Source organism: Urocitellus parryii, chromosome 2, assembly GCF_045843805.1.
Source record: "Urocitellus parryii isolate mUroPar1 chromosome 2, mUroPar1.hap1, whole genome shotgun sequence".
Taxonomy (NCBI): Eukaryota; Metazoa; Chordata; class Mammalia; order Rodentia; family Sciuridae; genus Urocitellus; species Urocitellus parryii.
Window position 1 is genome coordinate 184,785,361 of NC_135532.1, and position 17,872 is coordinate 184,803,232.

The window sequence follows — 17,872 nt, forward strand, 5'->3', positions numbered from 1 at the left end:
TCTTGCCTTTGATGGTGGCACAATGATGTATTTTGTGGAAAACTGCCCTTCATGGTGCGGTATCAAAAGGCTAGGGAGGAACCACAATTATTTCTGTTATGGGTCTATCGTTCTTACAATGTCTAAAATACCTCTTTGAATTTATGGTTGTCCCAGCTCAGGTCACCTACAGAGGTAAGACATTCAACAAGATTTCCAGGCAGTTTTTAAAGTAAGGCTTCAAAGGAAGCTACTCATTCTGCAGATCTGAGATTTGAAAAGCAGGTATTTTGTCCTTCCATTCTATTTATGAATTTTCAGTAATATATATTTTGATGTGCCCATTCAACAATATGTGCTAAGTGTCTCTGATGCACCCAACACCATCCCAGGCACTGGGAATACACAATACTTGTCTTACTACTTGAGACACCAAATGGTAGGCACAGAAAGTCCCTAAGAACACAGGTGAGTGAGCTGGCAAAAGGCTTTGGGTAGCATTTGAGTTAGAACTTGATGCAGAGTAGGATTCCCTGTGCATAATGGGGGTTGGACATTTTAAGACAAAGAGGACAGAATGAGGGCAGCACAGGAGCAGGTAGAGAGGACAGTATTTGTCCAGAAACAAAACAATAATGAAGGGGGGTGACTGATCTGAAGGCACCGGGGAGGATGGCTGGAGAAGAGGCCAGAACAGCTTTGTATCTATTACAAAGCAGTTTCAGTTTGTCCAACTGGCGATGAGAAACATCAAAAAATTTAAGCACAGGTGTGACATGATTGATTTACATTGTGGAGAGAATGCTTCACAGCCCCCTGAAGGAAGGATCAGAAATTTTATAGTTGGGATAAAGACAATCTGTGAATACAGAGGGGGTCTGGAGGTGCTACAAAAAAGGAGAAATAATATGTATTGAATAATTGCAATATACCAGATACAGAGCTCTGCTCTTCATACATATTATCATATTTAATGTTCATGGCAAGTGCATGTGGTAGGAATTATAATTCCCATTTAAGAAACCGGGTTCAATAACTTGCCCAAGATCCCCTGCAAGATGGTAGTGGAGCTGAGCTTTGATCAATTCTGGTTCCAAAACTGCTGTTCTTTTCTTGACACCAAAGGGAAAGATGAGTCTGAATTATGCCAGCAGCCACACTGAAGAGGCATCCTCTCTCCTCAGAGGCTCTGAATTCAGTTATATCGAATTTGGAAGCTACTCCATCCACTCCATCACTCTAATTGCTTTAATATGACTAATTGACCAATTACTAGCAGGTTATTTATAACCATGGTGGAATTAGTTGCTTGGTTCAATCAAGCAGCGAAAAACTAACTGATTTGTAATGACTCGATTTATCAAAGTGTTTGGAAGGGTTGGTGTGCACAGACAGCTTCTATTAGCAGTAGAAAAATATGTGTGGTACAATAGGAAGGGTGTATTTGACTATTCGCAAATGACATCTGAACCAAAGGAATTTAACCCTAGCTTTGTAGCCAAGTGGACAAGTCATAACTTTGAGTGTTAAGGACATTCTAGAGAAACTTCTGTTTCTTTCTTTTTTTTTCTGTACATATTACTTATTTATTTATTTATTTATTTATTTTATTGGTTGTTCAAAACATTACAAAGCTCTTGACATATCATGTTTCATACATTAGATTCCAGTTGGTTATGAACTCCCATTTTTACCCCAAATACAGATTGCAGAATCACATCTGTTACACATCCACATTTTTACATAATGCCCTATTAGTAACTGTTGTATTCTGCTACCTTTCCTATCCTCTACTATCCTGTTTTTGTTTTGAATAAAGAAACTGAAGCTCAGAAATATAAGGGATCTGTGATGGTCTTTCAGCCAGTAAACAACTTGAACTATTTGTACTGTTGCGATGCCAAATCCTAGAGATCTTTTCCTATGGTGCCTGGTGCACTGTGACATTGAGCAAGTTATTTAGCCTCTTGAGTCCTCAGTTACTTTGTCTAAAACAGAAAAAGAGTTGATGAATGTTTCAGTCAGCTTTAGCTATTAAGAAGCAATCTAAATGTGGTAGTTTAAAACAACAAATATTTTTATTTATCTTGCTATTCCATAATTTGTACTGGTGGTTGTTCTGCTCTGGACTGACTTGCCAGATCTCTTCTGGACTCTCATTTGCTTCTGTGATCAATTGGTAGCTCCAGCATGATCTGGTACAGCCTGACTCATAGGTCCAGTGGTTTTACAGACTATTGGTTGGGAATTGGCTGCTTATCAACAGGGAGTGCCTCCATTCTTCTCCGTAAGTTATTTCATATTCCAGCAGGCTTGCTCAGGTTTGTCTACACAGTGGTCTCCGGGTTCCAAGCATAGGAAGAAAAGGCAGACCCCAGTGAGCATGCTCTTTGCAAATTTTTACCATGCCGTCTTTACTAGTCTCCCATTGGCTAAAGTAAGTCACATGGTACAGTAGTCAGCTTTTCAAATTGTTCCCCATGATGTATTCCAGCCCTTGTGGAACCTCCTGTCCAGTTGTAGGGCCACACCTAGTGACTTGATTCTAATGACTATAAAATGGCACAAGTGATATGAAATCCCTCTCTAGATTAGGTTATGAAATATTGTTATACACACACACTCTCTTTTTTTCTCTCTCTCTTAGTGGTGCAGGAGATCCACTTCAGGGCCTCACATGTTTTAGGCAACACTGAGCTATCCCTCCAGCCCTGACTTTTCTTAAAGATAGGCTTTCTCTGTTAAAACCAACTGTCACATGTGAGCTATCCCCTGGAGAGGTCCATGAGGAGGTCAAACACATCTCAACAGTTCCTTGAGGAGCTGAATCTAGCCCAGGATAAGTGAATAAGTGAGCTTAGAAACAGAGTCTTCCCCAGTTGAGCCTTGAGATGAGAATGCAGCCCTGACCCACACCTTCACTGTGGCCTTGTGAGAGATGTTGAAGCAGACGACTTGGCTAGGCATCCCTGGGGTCCTCACCCAAAGAAGAAGTGTGTTGTTTCAATTTGGGGGTCATTTGTTACACAGCAATAGATAAGCTAATATGCATAGCTAAGCTCAGAATTGGTGTGGAAGGGGGGTATCTGAGGATGGGGCTATAAGAAAAGTAACTGTATAATAACTATTATTCATATGTATGCAAACAATTTACCAAAGCTGAAATTTTCCTAATGTTATGGAGTCTGACATGGATTTATTTTCCCTATTTCAATGTTTATTTGTTCTCTGTGCTAAGTGGTTTTATAGTTAGGATCTGGAATGTCCCCAGTCGCTCATGTATGAAAGGTTTGATCCTTTGGTGGTGGTATTGGGAGGTGGTGGAAACTTTAAGAAGTGAGGACTAACTGGAGAAAATGGTTCCTGGGGCCATATTTCCTAGCCCACACCCTCTCCACCATAACATTCTGCCATATCACATGCCCAGAAACAATGAAGCCAAGATACAATGGACTGAAATCTCTGAAACTGTGACCAAAATAAATCTCTCCTCCTCTTAAAATGCTTTTCTCAGCTGTTTTGTTATAATATCAGAAAACTGACTAACACAAGTGGAAACAAGATAGTGAACAAGACAGAGGTCATATCTGTGCCCTTAAGGAGCTTTCAGAGAGTTAAAGATTAAAATCCTAGTTGTAAAAAAAAAAAAGGAAGAAGAAGAAGATGAAGAAGAAGAAGAAGAAGAAGAAGAAGAAGAAGAAGAAGAAGAAGAAGGAGAAGAAGAAGAAGAAGAAGAAGAAGTTGTTTACAGTATGTATGTGGAGAGGGAAATGGGAAAAGACATTAGTTTCATAATTCCTTCATATATTCCTTCATATAGTTTAAAGTTGGGATAAGTAATATGAAGGAAGAGTGAATATAATTTAGTCTGGGTTTGCCAGAGAAAGCCTCTTTGAGGAAATGTAACTGAATTTGAATTTGAAGAGGGGAGAAGAAGGGGGAAGAGGAAAATTCCAGGCAGAGAGAGTGGCATTCTTAAAGGAGAATTAGAGATGTGATTAACAATTGTGGGACAAGTTTATCTTTATGATCAAATTGTATGCTTTTATGTGATACTGGTATTGTGTGTTATCATTTTTAAAAGTTCCTTTAGAGATATATATTTGGACTGGAATATTTATGGATGAGATTATATGTTGTCTGGGATTTTCTTTAAACTAAACTAGTGGCAGGGTGAAGGTCAGGAGTGGGTGAAGTTATAGATGACATAAGATTTTTTTAGATGATTTAATAATTTATTGAAATCAGGCGATGGGTACAGGAGTTCATTTTACTTGTCTCTTGACTTTTGTGTAGGTTGGAATTTTCCATAATAGAACTCTAAAAACTGATATTCCAACAACACATACTAAAAGCTGTTTGTATATTTTTGAGAGGTCACTGCACTTACCTCTTTCTACTCAGTAAACAGGGAGTGGAGCAAGTGTCATGAATTAGAAAATACACAGATGTCTCAGTTTCTGGTCATGTGACTAATGTAAGAAGAATGTTCGGGTATTTAGGGTACCTCTTGGCTAAAGCGTTATTTTATATTCTTTCTCATGCTCATTTTTCACTAGCCAAAGATGGTATGTCTCATATTTAGTGGAATCTTATAACATGGTTCATTTTAGAGTAGAAGCCTGTGGAAGTATTACTGAAGGGATTTTATTATTAGGTCTTATATGTTATAGACAGTATTAGAGGGAATTTATAGGTTGGAAGAGAAATACAGGGTATAACAGATGGAAATACCCCTTCCTTAAAAAAATTCTTGGTTGGCTTGGTGTGGTAATAACATGGTATGCATTCCTTTGATTTTCTTTTCCTTTTCTCATGTTATTCTGAGGTGGACTAGAATATGAATTTAACAGCAGGAAGGAGTGGATTTTATAAGTTGGCTATGTACTGAGTGGGGTGGGCACCTAGGGAGGAAGGTTGAAAGATGAAGCCTCTTGTTTACATTTGTTTCAGTGTTAGGTCAATGGGGAATCATCATTTGTGATTTAGATTCAGACATTTCTTGAAAATACCTTTGCCACCAAAGTGAGTTTCTCTCCATTCCCTAATAAAGATTTCACTAGAATCAGATATATGCAAATTACATTTTCCTTCTCAAGCCAAGGTTAAATAAAAGGGAAAATGATGAAAGATTGCTATGGCATCACAGCTTTTCAGGGCTTGAGGATGCATTTGGCTCTCTGTAAACCAGGATGAGTCTCATTTTCAGTGCAAAGCAGGAAAGGAAAGTAGTGGAGAACAGGGGCTTAGGCATAAACATGTTCCAGCATAGCATTTGTGTTGAAAGGCTCTCTTTTCCCTGAAACATCAGTTATTATAGGCACTTTTCCGGCAAATACGGGTGTCCCATTCCTTTCTGCATTCCAGGCTGGGTTCTGGTCCCATTGCAGAGAAACACCAATCCCCAACAATGCTCCCTAAAAGCAAATGCTTTGTTCTCTCTTCACTGAATGCAGCCTGGGGTCCATTCTCAGCAGCAGGGTCTGGCATGGAAAATCTACCTGGAGCAATTTGTGGCCAGGAGGGAAAAATGCAAGCCCAGTGTGTGGGGGAGTGGCAGGCAGCCACCAGCAAGGCCAGTCATACCCACTGGCCAGGGTAGGCAACAACACTAAAAGAAAGGCAGACATGAGCACTATTTGAGTACCAACCCATGCCAACTCCATCCTTATACACCATGCACATACTTGCCCTTCCAGTCGCATGCACCACACAGTCACACACACATACACACAGCCATATACACACTATATAATACCCACCTGCATGCCACATACACACTCCACTCAGATATCACCCACGCTACATTAACACACATCTGTGCACGCACGCTTCATCAAACAGTGCATAAGGTACACACATACACACACAAACAGACTGCAGTCAGTTGGTTGCTTTCCCATTAAGTCAGGTGGGTTGCAGACTGGAAAAGTTGGGTGTCGGAGGGAAGAAGTGGTGGTGCTGGCCACTATCCTGAGCTGGACCTGGGAGTAGAAGGCAGGCCCAGGATTGAGCGTGCGTGGGGGCATATGTGTCCCCTAGGACTCTCTCTGGTCGCACGAATGGTGAATAAGAGAAATGTGAGAAGCGCCTGCAAAGAGGCTATAGTGTGTGTGTGTGTGTGTGTGTGTGTGTGTGTGTGTGTGTGTGTAAGACAGAGAGGGAGAGAGGGAGGGGGGAGAACACCTCGTTCAGAGACGCGTCTGGAGCCTCCTATCAAGAGGGTCGGGCGGGCGTGTAAGCTGTGTGCACAGTCCTCGGTGGAGCGTGTGCACGTGTCTGCCATTCTCCAGGCGACTCTGCTCGGAGGAAGTGTGTGAGGGAAGCGTGCTTGTGAGCTGGTTTGCGTGGCCAGACAAGGCGACCAAGGCGCGTTTGTCCTAACGGTCCTCCGTTGGAGTCTGCCGGAGGAACAAGGGAGTGAGCTGCAGGAACTCGCCTTGGAGGGAGGCGACGCCAACGCCCGCGCTCCAGGTCCAGGCGTGAGTGAGGAGGCCGGGCTCTTCCAGGGCGCGTGGCGGAAGCCGTGGCGGCGAGAGCGCGCGTGTGCTTGTGCGCGTGCGCGTGGGGGCGCGGCGCGGAGAGAGGCGGCAGGCCCAGCCCCGTCGCAGCAGCAGCCCGGGGCGGCTCCTCCTCGAGCCTGGGACCGCTGCGCACCAGCCGCCGTGGTCGCCGCGCCCTCCCGCGTCTGCAGCCGGCTCAGCGTTCTGTCCGCCCAGACGCCACTTTCCGGGCTCCCGGCCTCGGCTCCGTGCAGAGGAAGAGGAAATGAGTGCGGCCGCCGCGCCGGCGCCCGAACGGGGTTGGAAGAGCGAGAAAGTGGACGAGGCGCAGGCCCTGGCGCGGAGCTGCGCCGCCCGCAGACCCGACTTCCAGCCGTGCGACGGGCTCTCGATCTGTGCCACTCACAGCCATGGCAAGTGCTTCAAGCTGCACTGGTGCTGTCACCTAGGATGGTGTCACTGTAAGTGGAGCCGTCTGTCCGCTATCATCGCGGTCCTGGGGGCACCCGCGGGGCCGTGCGGGTCGCGACTGGCGCGGTGCAGCCGGGGGCTACGCGCTCTCCCGGGGCTGCCGCGCCGCAGGCTGGGGCCGCGCAGAGCTCCGGGTCGCTAGAACTGCCCTGAAGCGCAACGCCTGGGCTTGCGCTGCCTTGGCAACGAGAGGAATTCCCGGGGGGAGGTTAGCTCTAGTCACTGGCACGAAAAGGGGATGCCCTCGTCCCGGCAAGCTTTTTCTTTGGTACCAGAAATGTCCAGGCCGCGTATTGAGAAGTGGTAGAGCGTCAGCGGAGTTGATGGCCAGCGGAGGAGAAGCCTCCGTTGGGGGGGTCGGTGGTGCAAGAAGCGCCTCACTTTCTTTCTCACTTGGCTTCCCGATTGCTGTTTAAAAAAGTCTTGGAAATTGAACTTGTCCCATTGATCATATTCCAACTGAGAAAGCGCTGAAATGTGAGGAATTGCTTCCAGGAAGTTTAAAGGAACCGTTTTGGAGGGCACACTCTTTAGATACCTAGTTGCAGCATTTAGATCCAAGTTATGAGTGTGTTTAAGAATTAGAAAATAAACTGACTTGTAGATACGCTTGAAGGAACTTAATTTAATGTATGAAAGCTAGAACTACATGGTCCGGGACCTTTCTCTGTCTTTATGCTGCCTTTGATTTTTTAAGTAGATTAAACTTAAGTAGCCATTTAATAAGAATTCCACAATTTGATTAGTTCATAGTATTTGGCCTTCTCTATATGATGAATCATTTCTTTTTAGAAATACATTCTAAAGTTAGTTTCCACATAATATTAGAAGGTTTTCGTGTGCTTATTTAGGACACAATTTTTCAAGTGAACTTAATATTTTTTTTCCTTGTTGGTTAGAAGAAAGTGACTCACCAAAGATGCCGTATATAACAAATCCCTTTTTACCTTAACTGAACACGATTGGATATTTTTAGTCGAATTTGTGAATAAAGGGATAGAAAATCCTTGCATTTTCTTTACAAATTCAAAGCACATGGAGCAGTACTGTTTTTGTCTTCCATCTGCTGATGGATCAGTTTCTTCTTATGTCACATTATTCTTATTGTGCTTAGAGAAAGCAATGGGGACAGGTTACATAGATGGAAGTAGCAATCACGGGAAACCTGGGTGCTAAAGTACACAAGTAGGAGTCTGGTGAAGCATTTTTCCTGCAGAGGCATAGTGTGGACTATGAGGAAGGTTTAAATTGGTCCAAGTCAGTGCCTGTTTACAGCATCCCTTCTAAGTGCACCATTACTGTTGGAAACCTTACAGTCTAATCAGCTAGCTTCTTCCTTCATTAGCCTTGACTCTTAAAATATTCTTCCTTATAAGGAGCTGAAATCTTTACTTTCTAACTTCTTTCCATGGGTCCTATTTGTGCCTTATGAGATCATATAGAACAAATTCTTTTTCAGAAGAATTGGCTGTTTGAGCTGTTTACATATATGTATCTGAATATGCATGGGAATTTTTTTTTTTAGACAGTGACTCTTATCTTTTTATCCCTGGCCATTCTCATAATGAAATAGATTTTCCTGGTGTTTTCTGTAATAGGTTTGAACTTCATGTTCATTGAGTGACTGAATGAAGATAGCCACCATTTTCCTCTGAAGCCATTGTTTTGTCCTGTTTATAAATTTACACTGCCTTTTGCCCTTTTATGGAAGAGTATCCAGGCTCCTAAGCATCCTGGTTCTGTTCTGAACCTGTGCCAATGAACATGATCCTGTAAAGGTTGTGACCCCAGAAAGGCAGGTAGTATCCCAGTTGTGGTCTGATCAGACCAGAGTGGAGCAAGACTGCTACATTCCCGTCTTTGAGATACTTCTGTTGCTGCAGCCATAGAGTCACATTAGCTCTTCTGATATCCACATCTTGTCATACTGAGCTTGCTGCTGTCACATTGAACTAAGCTTGCTATCAACCAGAGCCATTGAATGGGCCCTTCCAAAAAAAAAATATTATGGGGGCAATTAAGCCAGTTGTGGCAGTTTCCTTTTCAAAATTATAGGTATATTTTTAGACACAAGTATAGATAACCTTAGATCTTTTTCCTTATTTTAGGAGGATTAGCCTATTTTTCTTACTATGTTTTTTTCATTCCAGCTTTTTAATAATACATATTAGTTAGTCCTCCTAGGTTCATGTCATGCCCATCTTAGATGCCAACAGTGTATATTAACTTTATATACCTTCATTCTAATTATTAATAAAATAGGAAAATTAGGAAAAATTTATAGTCCTGAAACTCAATAGCAATTCATTAATGACTACTTAAAGTTGTTCACACAATTACCTAGTCACCTAAGCATACTTTTATCCATCTTTTATTTCTCACATCCACGTGGCTGTAACAAGAGTTGGTCAGATGACCTTGTTGCAATCCTACCAACACAGGATTTTTACTGCTTCTTTCTGATCTATGATCTATCTTACGAACTGTCTCTCTTAAAACACACACACACACACACACACACACACACTAATATGGTATAACTCAGATTGGTTCCACAAATGCTCACCACTTTCTTTTCTAAATAGTTAGTAGCTGATTTTGAATAAATGATCTGAATTTTGAAAAGGATTGATGTCAGGTATACAGCACTGTTGTGACAATTCTCTCTGATTTTAAATTTAGACCTAAATTCATTTGCTCTTTTCTAGTCTCTGATTTTCTAGGCTCTGATTCTCATGCTTCCTGCCTGGGCAGCAGTTCAGTGATCCATTCACAAGGAACTGTGGCATTAAAAGCAGCCAGGTGCTGTGTTATGGTCTCCTCACCTGATTGGGCATCAACTCTTTCTACCCCTTTTAGCCCAAATGGCATTTTTATCTCAGGAGAAATAAGTCAACATACTTAAGAAGTTCGTTCATATTCTCTCTCTCTCTCTCTCTCATATCTCTTTCTTTCTCTCCCTCATTCATGAAACACTTCAGTTCTAAGCATGCATATGTCATGAGCACCTTCTCTTTATGAGACATTATTATGAAAATAATACAAATATGAATACATCTGGATTCTACCCTTTAAGTAGAGTCTAGGGAAAGTTGCATTCTATATTTTCCTTGAAAATGGTGGATTCAGAATAAATAAAGGAAGTTTAGCAATATATAACTGATGTTAAAATTGTAAAACTTATAACCTTATTGAATAGAAAAGGCTGAAAAAAATGAACATGTTTATAAAAGATGTGGAAAGCTTATATATATATTCATATTCATAGATGCAGTGCTTGGTGCACTATTACATAATTAGTGTATTTGGGTGATGACTGACTTTTGATGTCTAGGAGCAAAACTGTAGCATCTCCTATTGGTGTTAAAGATAAATTATGGTGTTGAATAAACCGTGACTCTGAATCTGTTACTTAAACTTTCTTAGTAAGGAATGATATTAGACTGAATTAATAAGTGAAGGTTTTTTGTTGTTGTTGTTGTTTTTGTTTTTGGTACTAGGGAATTGAACTCAGGGGCACTCAACCACTGAGTCACATCCCCAGCCCTATTTGTATTTCATTTAGAGACAGGGTCTCACTGAGTTGCTTAGGACCTCATTAAGCTGCTGAGGCTGGCTTTGAACCTTCAATCCTCCTATCTCAGCCTCCTGAGCCACTGGGATTATAGGCATGTGCCACCATTCCTGGCCATAAGTGAAGGTTTCTAAGAGGAGTCTTGAGAAAGGAAAAGATATGACTTGGTTAGAGTGGAGAGATGGGAGAAAACCATATGCAGGTATTATGAGGTAGATTTTTGTGGGGACAGATTATTTAAAAGGAAAAAGAAATAGATTGGTGGAGATAGAGATAAGTGGGTGAATTTGAGAGAAATCTGAGGTGAAATCTGTAGCTCAATAGATTTGAAGAATAAGAGGCAACTTATTAAAAATAACTTCTGGACTTTTGGAATTCTGCCTTTTGCAGCTTAAATGGATGGAGAAGCAGGATTGGAAGGAAGATCATGAATTTGTGTTTGGATTTATTGTGTTTAAGCTGCTTTTGTCATCTCATGGTGATGTCAGTAAGCCATTAGATAAAGAATCGGAAACTCGGGGGAGGGGGGGAGGTCTGGGCTAGAGATACCATGGAGGTCATTTACTTATTATAGTTGGCAGTTATAGCCATGAAGTGTGAGATTGCCAAGGGGAGAAGGTAGCATGAGAAGTGAAGAAAACCTTTAGGCTTTCCTTTAAACACCATTGTTTAAAGTCTAGACCCAGGAGGATAACTTCCAGAGGAGATTTGGAAGAGATGGCTATAGAAGAAATATATGAATAGTATTTCAGAAGCCAAGGGAAATGAATATTTGAAGAAAGAATACTAAGATGAACCCCATTTTCAGCAAGTTCTTAGACACTCTTGAAATGTAATAGTAGTAATTTTCTTTATTGAAGAGGAAGATGAAAGGTTGAGCCTTGACTTTAGGAATATATGTAATTGAAGTTTGAATCCAAGCTATTTGTGGCAGTAATACTTCAAGGTCAAAAGGAGGTTAAAAATCATCTATGTGTCCTTGATTAGGACACATAGATGATTTTTAATATTTATTCAAGATTACTTTGTGCTGGAATAAACTTAATATATGGAGTGCTTTCTAGTCAGTTATGTCATTGTATCCATTTTAGAGCTAAGAAAAAAGCCTAGAGAGAGAGGTTAAGGAACTTTCCCTTGTGCATAGAGCTAGTAAGGACTGGAGCCTAGATTTGAATCCGTGTTATGACTGATTCTAGGACCTGGACTTGGAACCACCATTGGTGCTACAGAGCAATGTAAAATTAATGAGCAGAGCAGAACCCAGAGAGCTCAACTTCATTAAAGCCAGTGATGGCGAAAGTTTAAGAAATGGGCAGGTGGTATGCATTGTAGCAGTGAAATCCAGAAAATGAGAACTTTGAAAAGGTCACTGGATGTTGAACAGTACAGCTCAAGTGAAGGGTTAAGAAAGAGAAAGTGATTAGAAGGTGACAGGTGGGGTTGAGTGGGTGTACAAGGTATGACGTAGGTGCCACCAGCAGAACTCAGAGTTGGCTTAGTAAAAATCACATAAAAGATGAGCTCAACTTTCTGCAGAAGACATCTTAAAAGATGTCGGTTTCTTTCAGGTTGAAAGCAGGAAGAGTGGGACTTGATGTTGTCTAATAGATGGTATTAGCATATCTAAAGAAAGACTGTCACAGCAGAAGGTGGATGGGCAGCCTAGAAATGTGGAAGGAATGGGGACGGGAAAAGCAGGTGCTTTGGGGGGACTGTTGAAAGAAGGTGGTATGCTGCCTAGCCTGGGTGGGCTTGGGGCGGGGCTGTCCGTGCAGTCTGTGGCGGCTATAATTCCTATTTGTTAGCTCTCCTACACGGAGACAGGAGCTGTTAGAGAATTCAAATGTCTGGTCTTTAGGGAAAACAAATATGCTTCTTTCTCTTAGTACATTAGCATGATATTTCTCATGTTATTCTGTTTCTCCTGCTTTTATACAACTCTATGGAAACTCAACAGGGTCAAGCTCTGACTTCTGTAGGGGAAAGGTAGTTGGTTTTTCTAGGGAACTTCTTAATCATTTCTATGACACTAGCTAGAGAGAAAGTATTCAAGAAGGTTGACAGTGAAACCCAGACCCCCCCCCCAAAAAAAAAAAAAAAGAAGAGTGGGAAGCTGATTAGCTAGAAAACTCTAGTTATGCTTTTTTCCTGAGCATGAAGATTCTAACCATGTCTAGTGATTCAAGGATGAGAAGACATTTTTTAAGAGAAGAATAGGGTTCTGGATGAGTTTCTTCGAGGCTCTTCCAAGTAGGGAAAGCTGATAGGTAGGGAAAACTGATGGCGTCTTTCCATCTGAGTGGAGCTTCAGTCACGGCTGCACTGACCTCAGCAATAACAAGTACAGAAGGGCACAGTAGGGATTGTTTTGTATGTGTTAGTTTATTCAACCTTGCAACAAACTTGTGGGGCAAACACTCTTACTGTCCTCTTTTTGATCAGGAAACTCACATAAGGTCACATGTAGTACCTTTGGTGGCCGGTAGTAGCAGCGCATCAGAATGTGACAGACCAACTGGCACCAGGGCTGCTGGTTTCTTGATTCTGCTGAAGGTACTTTGAGGAGGAATTCAGCTGTTTTAAATGATCTTTGGAACAAGCAGAAATTAAGTAATTAAGTAAGAATGGCTTTTGATTTTAAGAGAAGGGCAATTATCTGCAACATGGATGTTTGTGAACTCCATAAAACTGTGCTATTAAAAAACACTTGAGGCCAGGCATGGTGGCACTCACCTGTAATTCCAGCAATTTGGGAGGCTGAAGCAGGAGGATAGCAAGTTCCAGGCCAGACTCAGCAACTTTGCAAGACCCTGTTTCAAAATAAAAAATAAAAGCTGGGTGTGGTGGCGCATGCCTGTAATCCTAGCAGCTTAGGAGGCAGAGGCAGGAGGATCGTGGATTCAAAGGCAGCTTCAGCAATGGGGAGGCACTAAGCAACTCAGTGAGACCCTGTCTCTCAATAAAAGACAAGAAAAATAGGGCTGGGGATGTGGCTCAGGGGTTGAGTGCCCCTGAGTTCAATCCCCAGTTATTTATTTATTAATAAATAAATAAATAAATAAATGGGATTTGGTATAGCTCAGTGGTAAAGTGTCTCTGGGTTCAATCTGCACACCCACAAGTTTGATAATGTACAATGATACTTTTTAAAAAAATAGGCAAAAATATATTGTATAGCATGAAGCTTCTGTCATGTCATATCCTCAAATAATTCCTAACTTTTAGGTGCAAACCTTTTTTGGGATTAGATTGCATACAGACATTTGAATTGTCACTTCAGGCCTGTTGAACTGAGACTTGAACCAGATGGCTTTTGAGGGCCTTTCTGTGGTAATTTATTACATTACAAAACCTTCGTTTCATTTAAGTTTGTTCTTTCGTGTTATAGCATCTCATTGATTATAGGAAAGAGTATTTCTAGAGAAATTAAGTAATATTGATTTCAGATAAACCTAGGAATGCCTTTGACATATGTCTCATAAATGAGCTTTTTTGAAAACGAACATATGGTTTATACATACACCGTGGAAAGCAGAGTTTTCCTAGAAAGAACAAGAGCTTTGATGTCAGACACACCTGTCTTAATCATGGTCCTTCTACCTCTCAGCATTGTAACCCTGGACAGTCTTCTTAACCTCTCTCGGCTTCAGTGTTCCTTTCTATAAAACAGGAGTAAAAACCCTACTTTCCAGGGTTAAGAACATATAAGCAAAGTAGTGGACAATGTAGCATCCTTGTGGCAGGCTGTTGAGTTGGACTTTGTGTTTCCATCATAGCTCTTCCCATTTTCTAGTTATGTAATTTGGGAAATTACTTAAATCTGTCTTTGAATTTCCTCTCTCTCCCTTTTTCTTTCTTCCTTTTTCTTTCCATAACTGGGAATTGAAACACAGGGGTACTTTATCACTGAGCTATATCCCAGTCCTTTTTATTTTCAGACACACTGTTGCTAAGTTGTGCAGGCTGGCCTGGAACTTGTGATCCTTCTGCCTCAGCCTCCTGAGTAGCTGGGTTTATGGGTGTGTGCCATCACCCCTGGCAGTTTCCTCATTTTCAATATGGCGATAATAATAATGTCAGCCTCAAAGTATTGTGATTATCCTTAGAGTTATATAGAAGCAAGAAAACTGAATAAATTGAAGGACACAAAAGCACACAAAATGACTGTTATGACTGACTGACTTTTTTTTTTTTTTTAATCCTGGGTGCCATCCAGAGTCACATATGTTTATTTTAGTCTCCTTTAGTCATTCTGAAACAATGTTACTTTTTTTTTTATGGCATTGAATTTTCTTTTTTAGAGAGAGAGAGAAATAATTTTTTAATATTTATTTTTTAGTTTTTGGTGGACACAACTTCTTTATTTTATTTTTATGTGGTGCTGAGGATCAAACCCAGCGCCCCGTGAATGCCAGGCAAGCGCGCTACCGCTTGAGCCACATCCCCAGCCCAAATACATTGAATTTTTTGAAGAGTCCCTGTTAAGTATCTATAGAATGCCCATATTACAAATTTGCCTGATTGTCTCCTCATGATTAGATTTTGGTTAAAATTTTGTCAGGTTGCTGCATAGGTGACCTTGTCAGTGTCACGAGAAAAGACACAGGATGTCAGGTGCTCCACTACCGCGGCTGCTGAGGTGGTTACTGCCAGGTTGCCCGTTGTAGGCAGATCTATCTCTTCCCTTTTGTTTCTTCTTTTTAAAATTATGGTGATATTTTGTTTTTAAAAAGTAATTTGTGTGGTTGGTGATACTTTGACACCTGTTCCCTAACCAACTTTTTAAAAAAGTTTCTTTTAGGGGGCTGGGGATATAGCTCAGTTGGTAGAGTGCTTGCCTCACATGCACAAGGCCCTGTTCAATCCCCAGTGCCACAAAAAAAAAAAAAAAAGAAAGAAAAGAAAAAACAAAAAAATATTTGTAGTTGTAAAATAGACAGAATGCCTTAATTTTATTTGCTTATTTAATTTTTTTTTTCAGTATCAGGGATTGAACTCAGGGACACTCAACAACTGAGCCACATCCCCAGCCTTATTTTGTATTTTATTTAGAGACAGGGTCTCACTGAATTGCTTAGTGCCTCACCATTGCTGAGGCTGGCTTTGAACTTGCGATCCTTCTGCCTCAACCTCCAAGCTGCTGGGATTACAGGTGTGCCCCACTGCACCTGGCTTATTTGTTTATATTTATGTGGTGCTAAGGATCGATCCCCGTGCCTCACACATGCTTGGGAAGTGCTCTGACACTGAGCTGCAGCCCCCGCCCTCCCCAACCAACTTAAACCATGATTTTGGCATTGACTGGAGGGTCCTTGCATGTGTCATTTAGTGATCTAAAAATGTCATTCCTACTGCCATCCAATGGCACCTTCTCTCTGAGGAGGAGTTTCTCTTCTTTTCCTTCATTTTAATTGTTATTATAAAGTGTTGTTTTTTTTTTTTTTTTTGGTCCGGTGCATCATACATAATCAAATGTTATAATTCTTTTCGGTGCTCAACTGCCTTAGGTTTGGGCAGGGAGCCTTCCTTCAAGCTGGCATCTGCATCTGTCCTTTTCACAAGTCTTCTTGTTTGTTGATCACTTCCCAGTTTTCTGGCACAGCAGGTTTGTCCAGGCTTATCTAATAATTCCCTGCACCAGATCAGAAAGCTGGTATTTTTCCGAGAATCCCAGGTTCTTTTTTTGTGAGAAACGGTGAGAAAACCATCATCTGGTCTCTGGGTGTGCTTGTTTCCACTGGATGCTGTTGCATCGTCGGGTGTCCTTCATCTTTCCTTAATGCCTGCATGTACCTCCTTTCTCTGTTATTAAACCCTGCTTTCCAGTACATTATCCTATTTACTCATTCCTTCTGTGCTCAGCTGCACACAAGAGAGTTTAGAAATTACTATATCGGTACCACCACCAACAACAAACAGGTGACTAAAGTTTAAGATTCCTTGCATGTCTTTGTCTTCAGATGGAATCCTAGAAGGGAGGTGTAGTGAAAGAGCACTGAGCTTGGCTGTTTGTTGAATTGCATGTCTGTTTCCTAATAATCTTCTTCTTGTTTCTCATTCTGATCAATTGCTAGATTTTCTTTCAGTGAAACTTTTATTTCAAGATAATTGTAGCTTCACTGCAGTCTTGAGAAATAGTATAAAAGAGGTCCTAAGTACCCTTTATCCAGTTCTCCAGTGGTAACATCTTGCAAAGCTATAGTACTGTACCATGTCCAGGAAGGTGACATTGGTGCAGTCAGGATAAAGGACAGGGATGGCTCATGCTGGCCTTCTAGAGCCACACATGCTTCTTCTCTGGCCCCAACCCCTCCTCAGTCCCTGGCAATCCCTAAACTGTTCTCCATTTCTATAGTTTTATTTCCAGAATGCATAAACATGGACACACATAGGATGTAATCTTTCATGATTGTCTTTTGTCACTCACCATGACTCCTTGGAGGTCCATCCATTGCTGAGTGTACAATGGTTTGTTTATTTGTTTTTCTTTGTTTCTTTCTTAGAAACAGGCAAATCACAGACTTATTGAAAGGGTAAGTGAAAGTCACACTCCGTAAAGTGACATGGTTTTTCTGAGTGGGAGAGCCGCTCCAGCCCCCCTAGTTTCTTTTCACTGCTGACTAGCATTCCATGGTTTACACACACCACAGTTTGTTCAGCCATTCACCCATTGAAGGACGTTTAAATTATTTCCAGTTTTAATACAAAAAAATGTAAATATTCATGTACATTTTTTCTGTGTGACTTCTTTTCTCCTGGATAAATGTCCATGGATGCAACTGCTGGGTTGTATGGTAGTTACATGTTTAATATTTGCAGAGGGACTGTACCACTCCAACTCACTCACACCTGTGTGAGTGGTCCACTTTCCTCATCACATCCTGCCAGCCTTTGGTGTAGTCACAGTTGTTGTCTTACCAGTTCTCTTGGGTGTTCTCTTAGTTTGGGTTACTATAACATAATACCATATTTTGTGCTAATAAACTAGAAGTTTATTTCTTTTGGAGGGGGGGCGGTACCAGGGATTGAACTCAGGGGCACTTGACCACTGAGCCACTCCCCAGCCCTATTTTGTATTTTATTTAGAGACAGAGTCTCACTGAGTTGCTAAGTGCCTAGCCATTGCTGAGTTTGGCTTTGAACTCGAGATCCTCCTGCCTCAGCCTCCCAAGCCACTGGAAGACATTTATTTCTTATAAACTTGTCATGGAGGTTGATAGCCCAGTCTCCAGATACTGACATAGAGGGTCATCTTCCTGGTTGCAGATTGTGACTTATCAGTGTATCTTTAATAGAGAAGAGGATAAAAGGCTAAAGAGCACCCTGGCCTCTCTTTCAGAAGGGC

The 17,872-nt window shown here is 41.5% G+C and overlaps 1 protein-coding gene across 1 annotated transcript in view; it reads left to right on the forward strand.

The window, feature by feature from the left end:
* The first annotated feature begins 6,586 nt into the window (after nt 1-6,586).
* Nucleotides 6,587-17,872, forward strand: part of C2H3orf70 (chromosome 2 C3orf70 homolog) — a 72,427-nt gene continuing 61,141 nt past the window's right edge. The window contains exon 1 of the mRNA XM_026389397.2: nt 6,587-6,943. Coding sequence (XP_026245182.1) covers nt 6,748-6,943 — 196 coding nt within the window. The 5' untranslated portion in view covers nt 6,587-6,747. The remainder of the gene's footprint in view (nt 6,944-17,872) is intronic.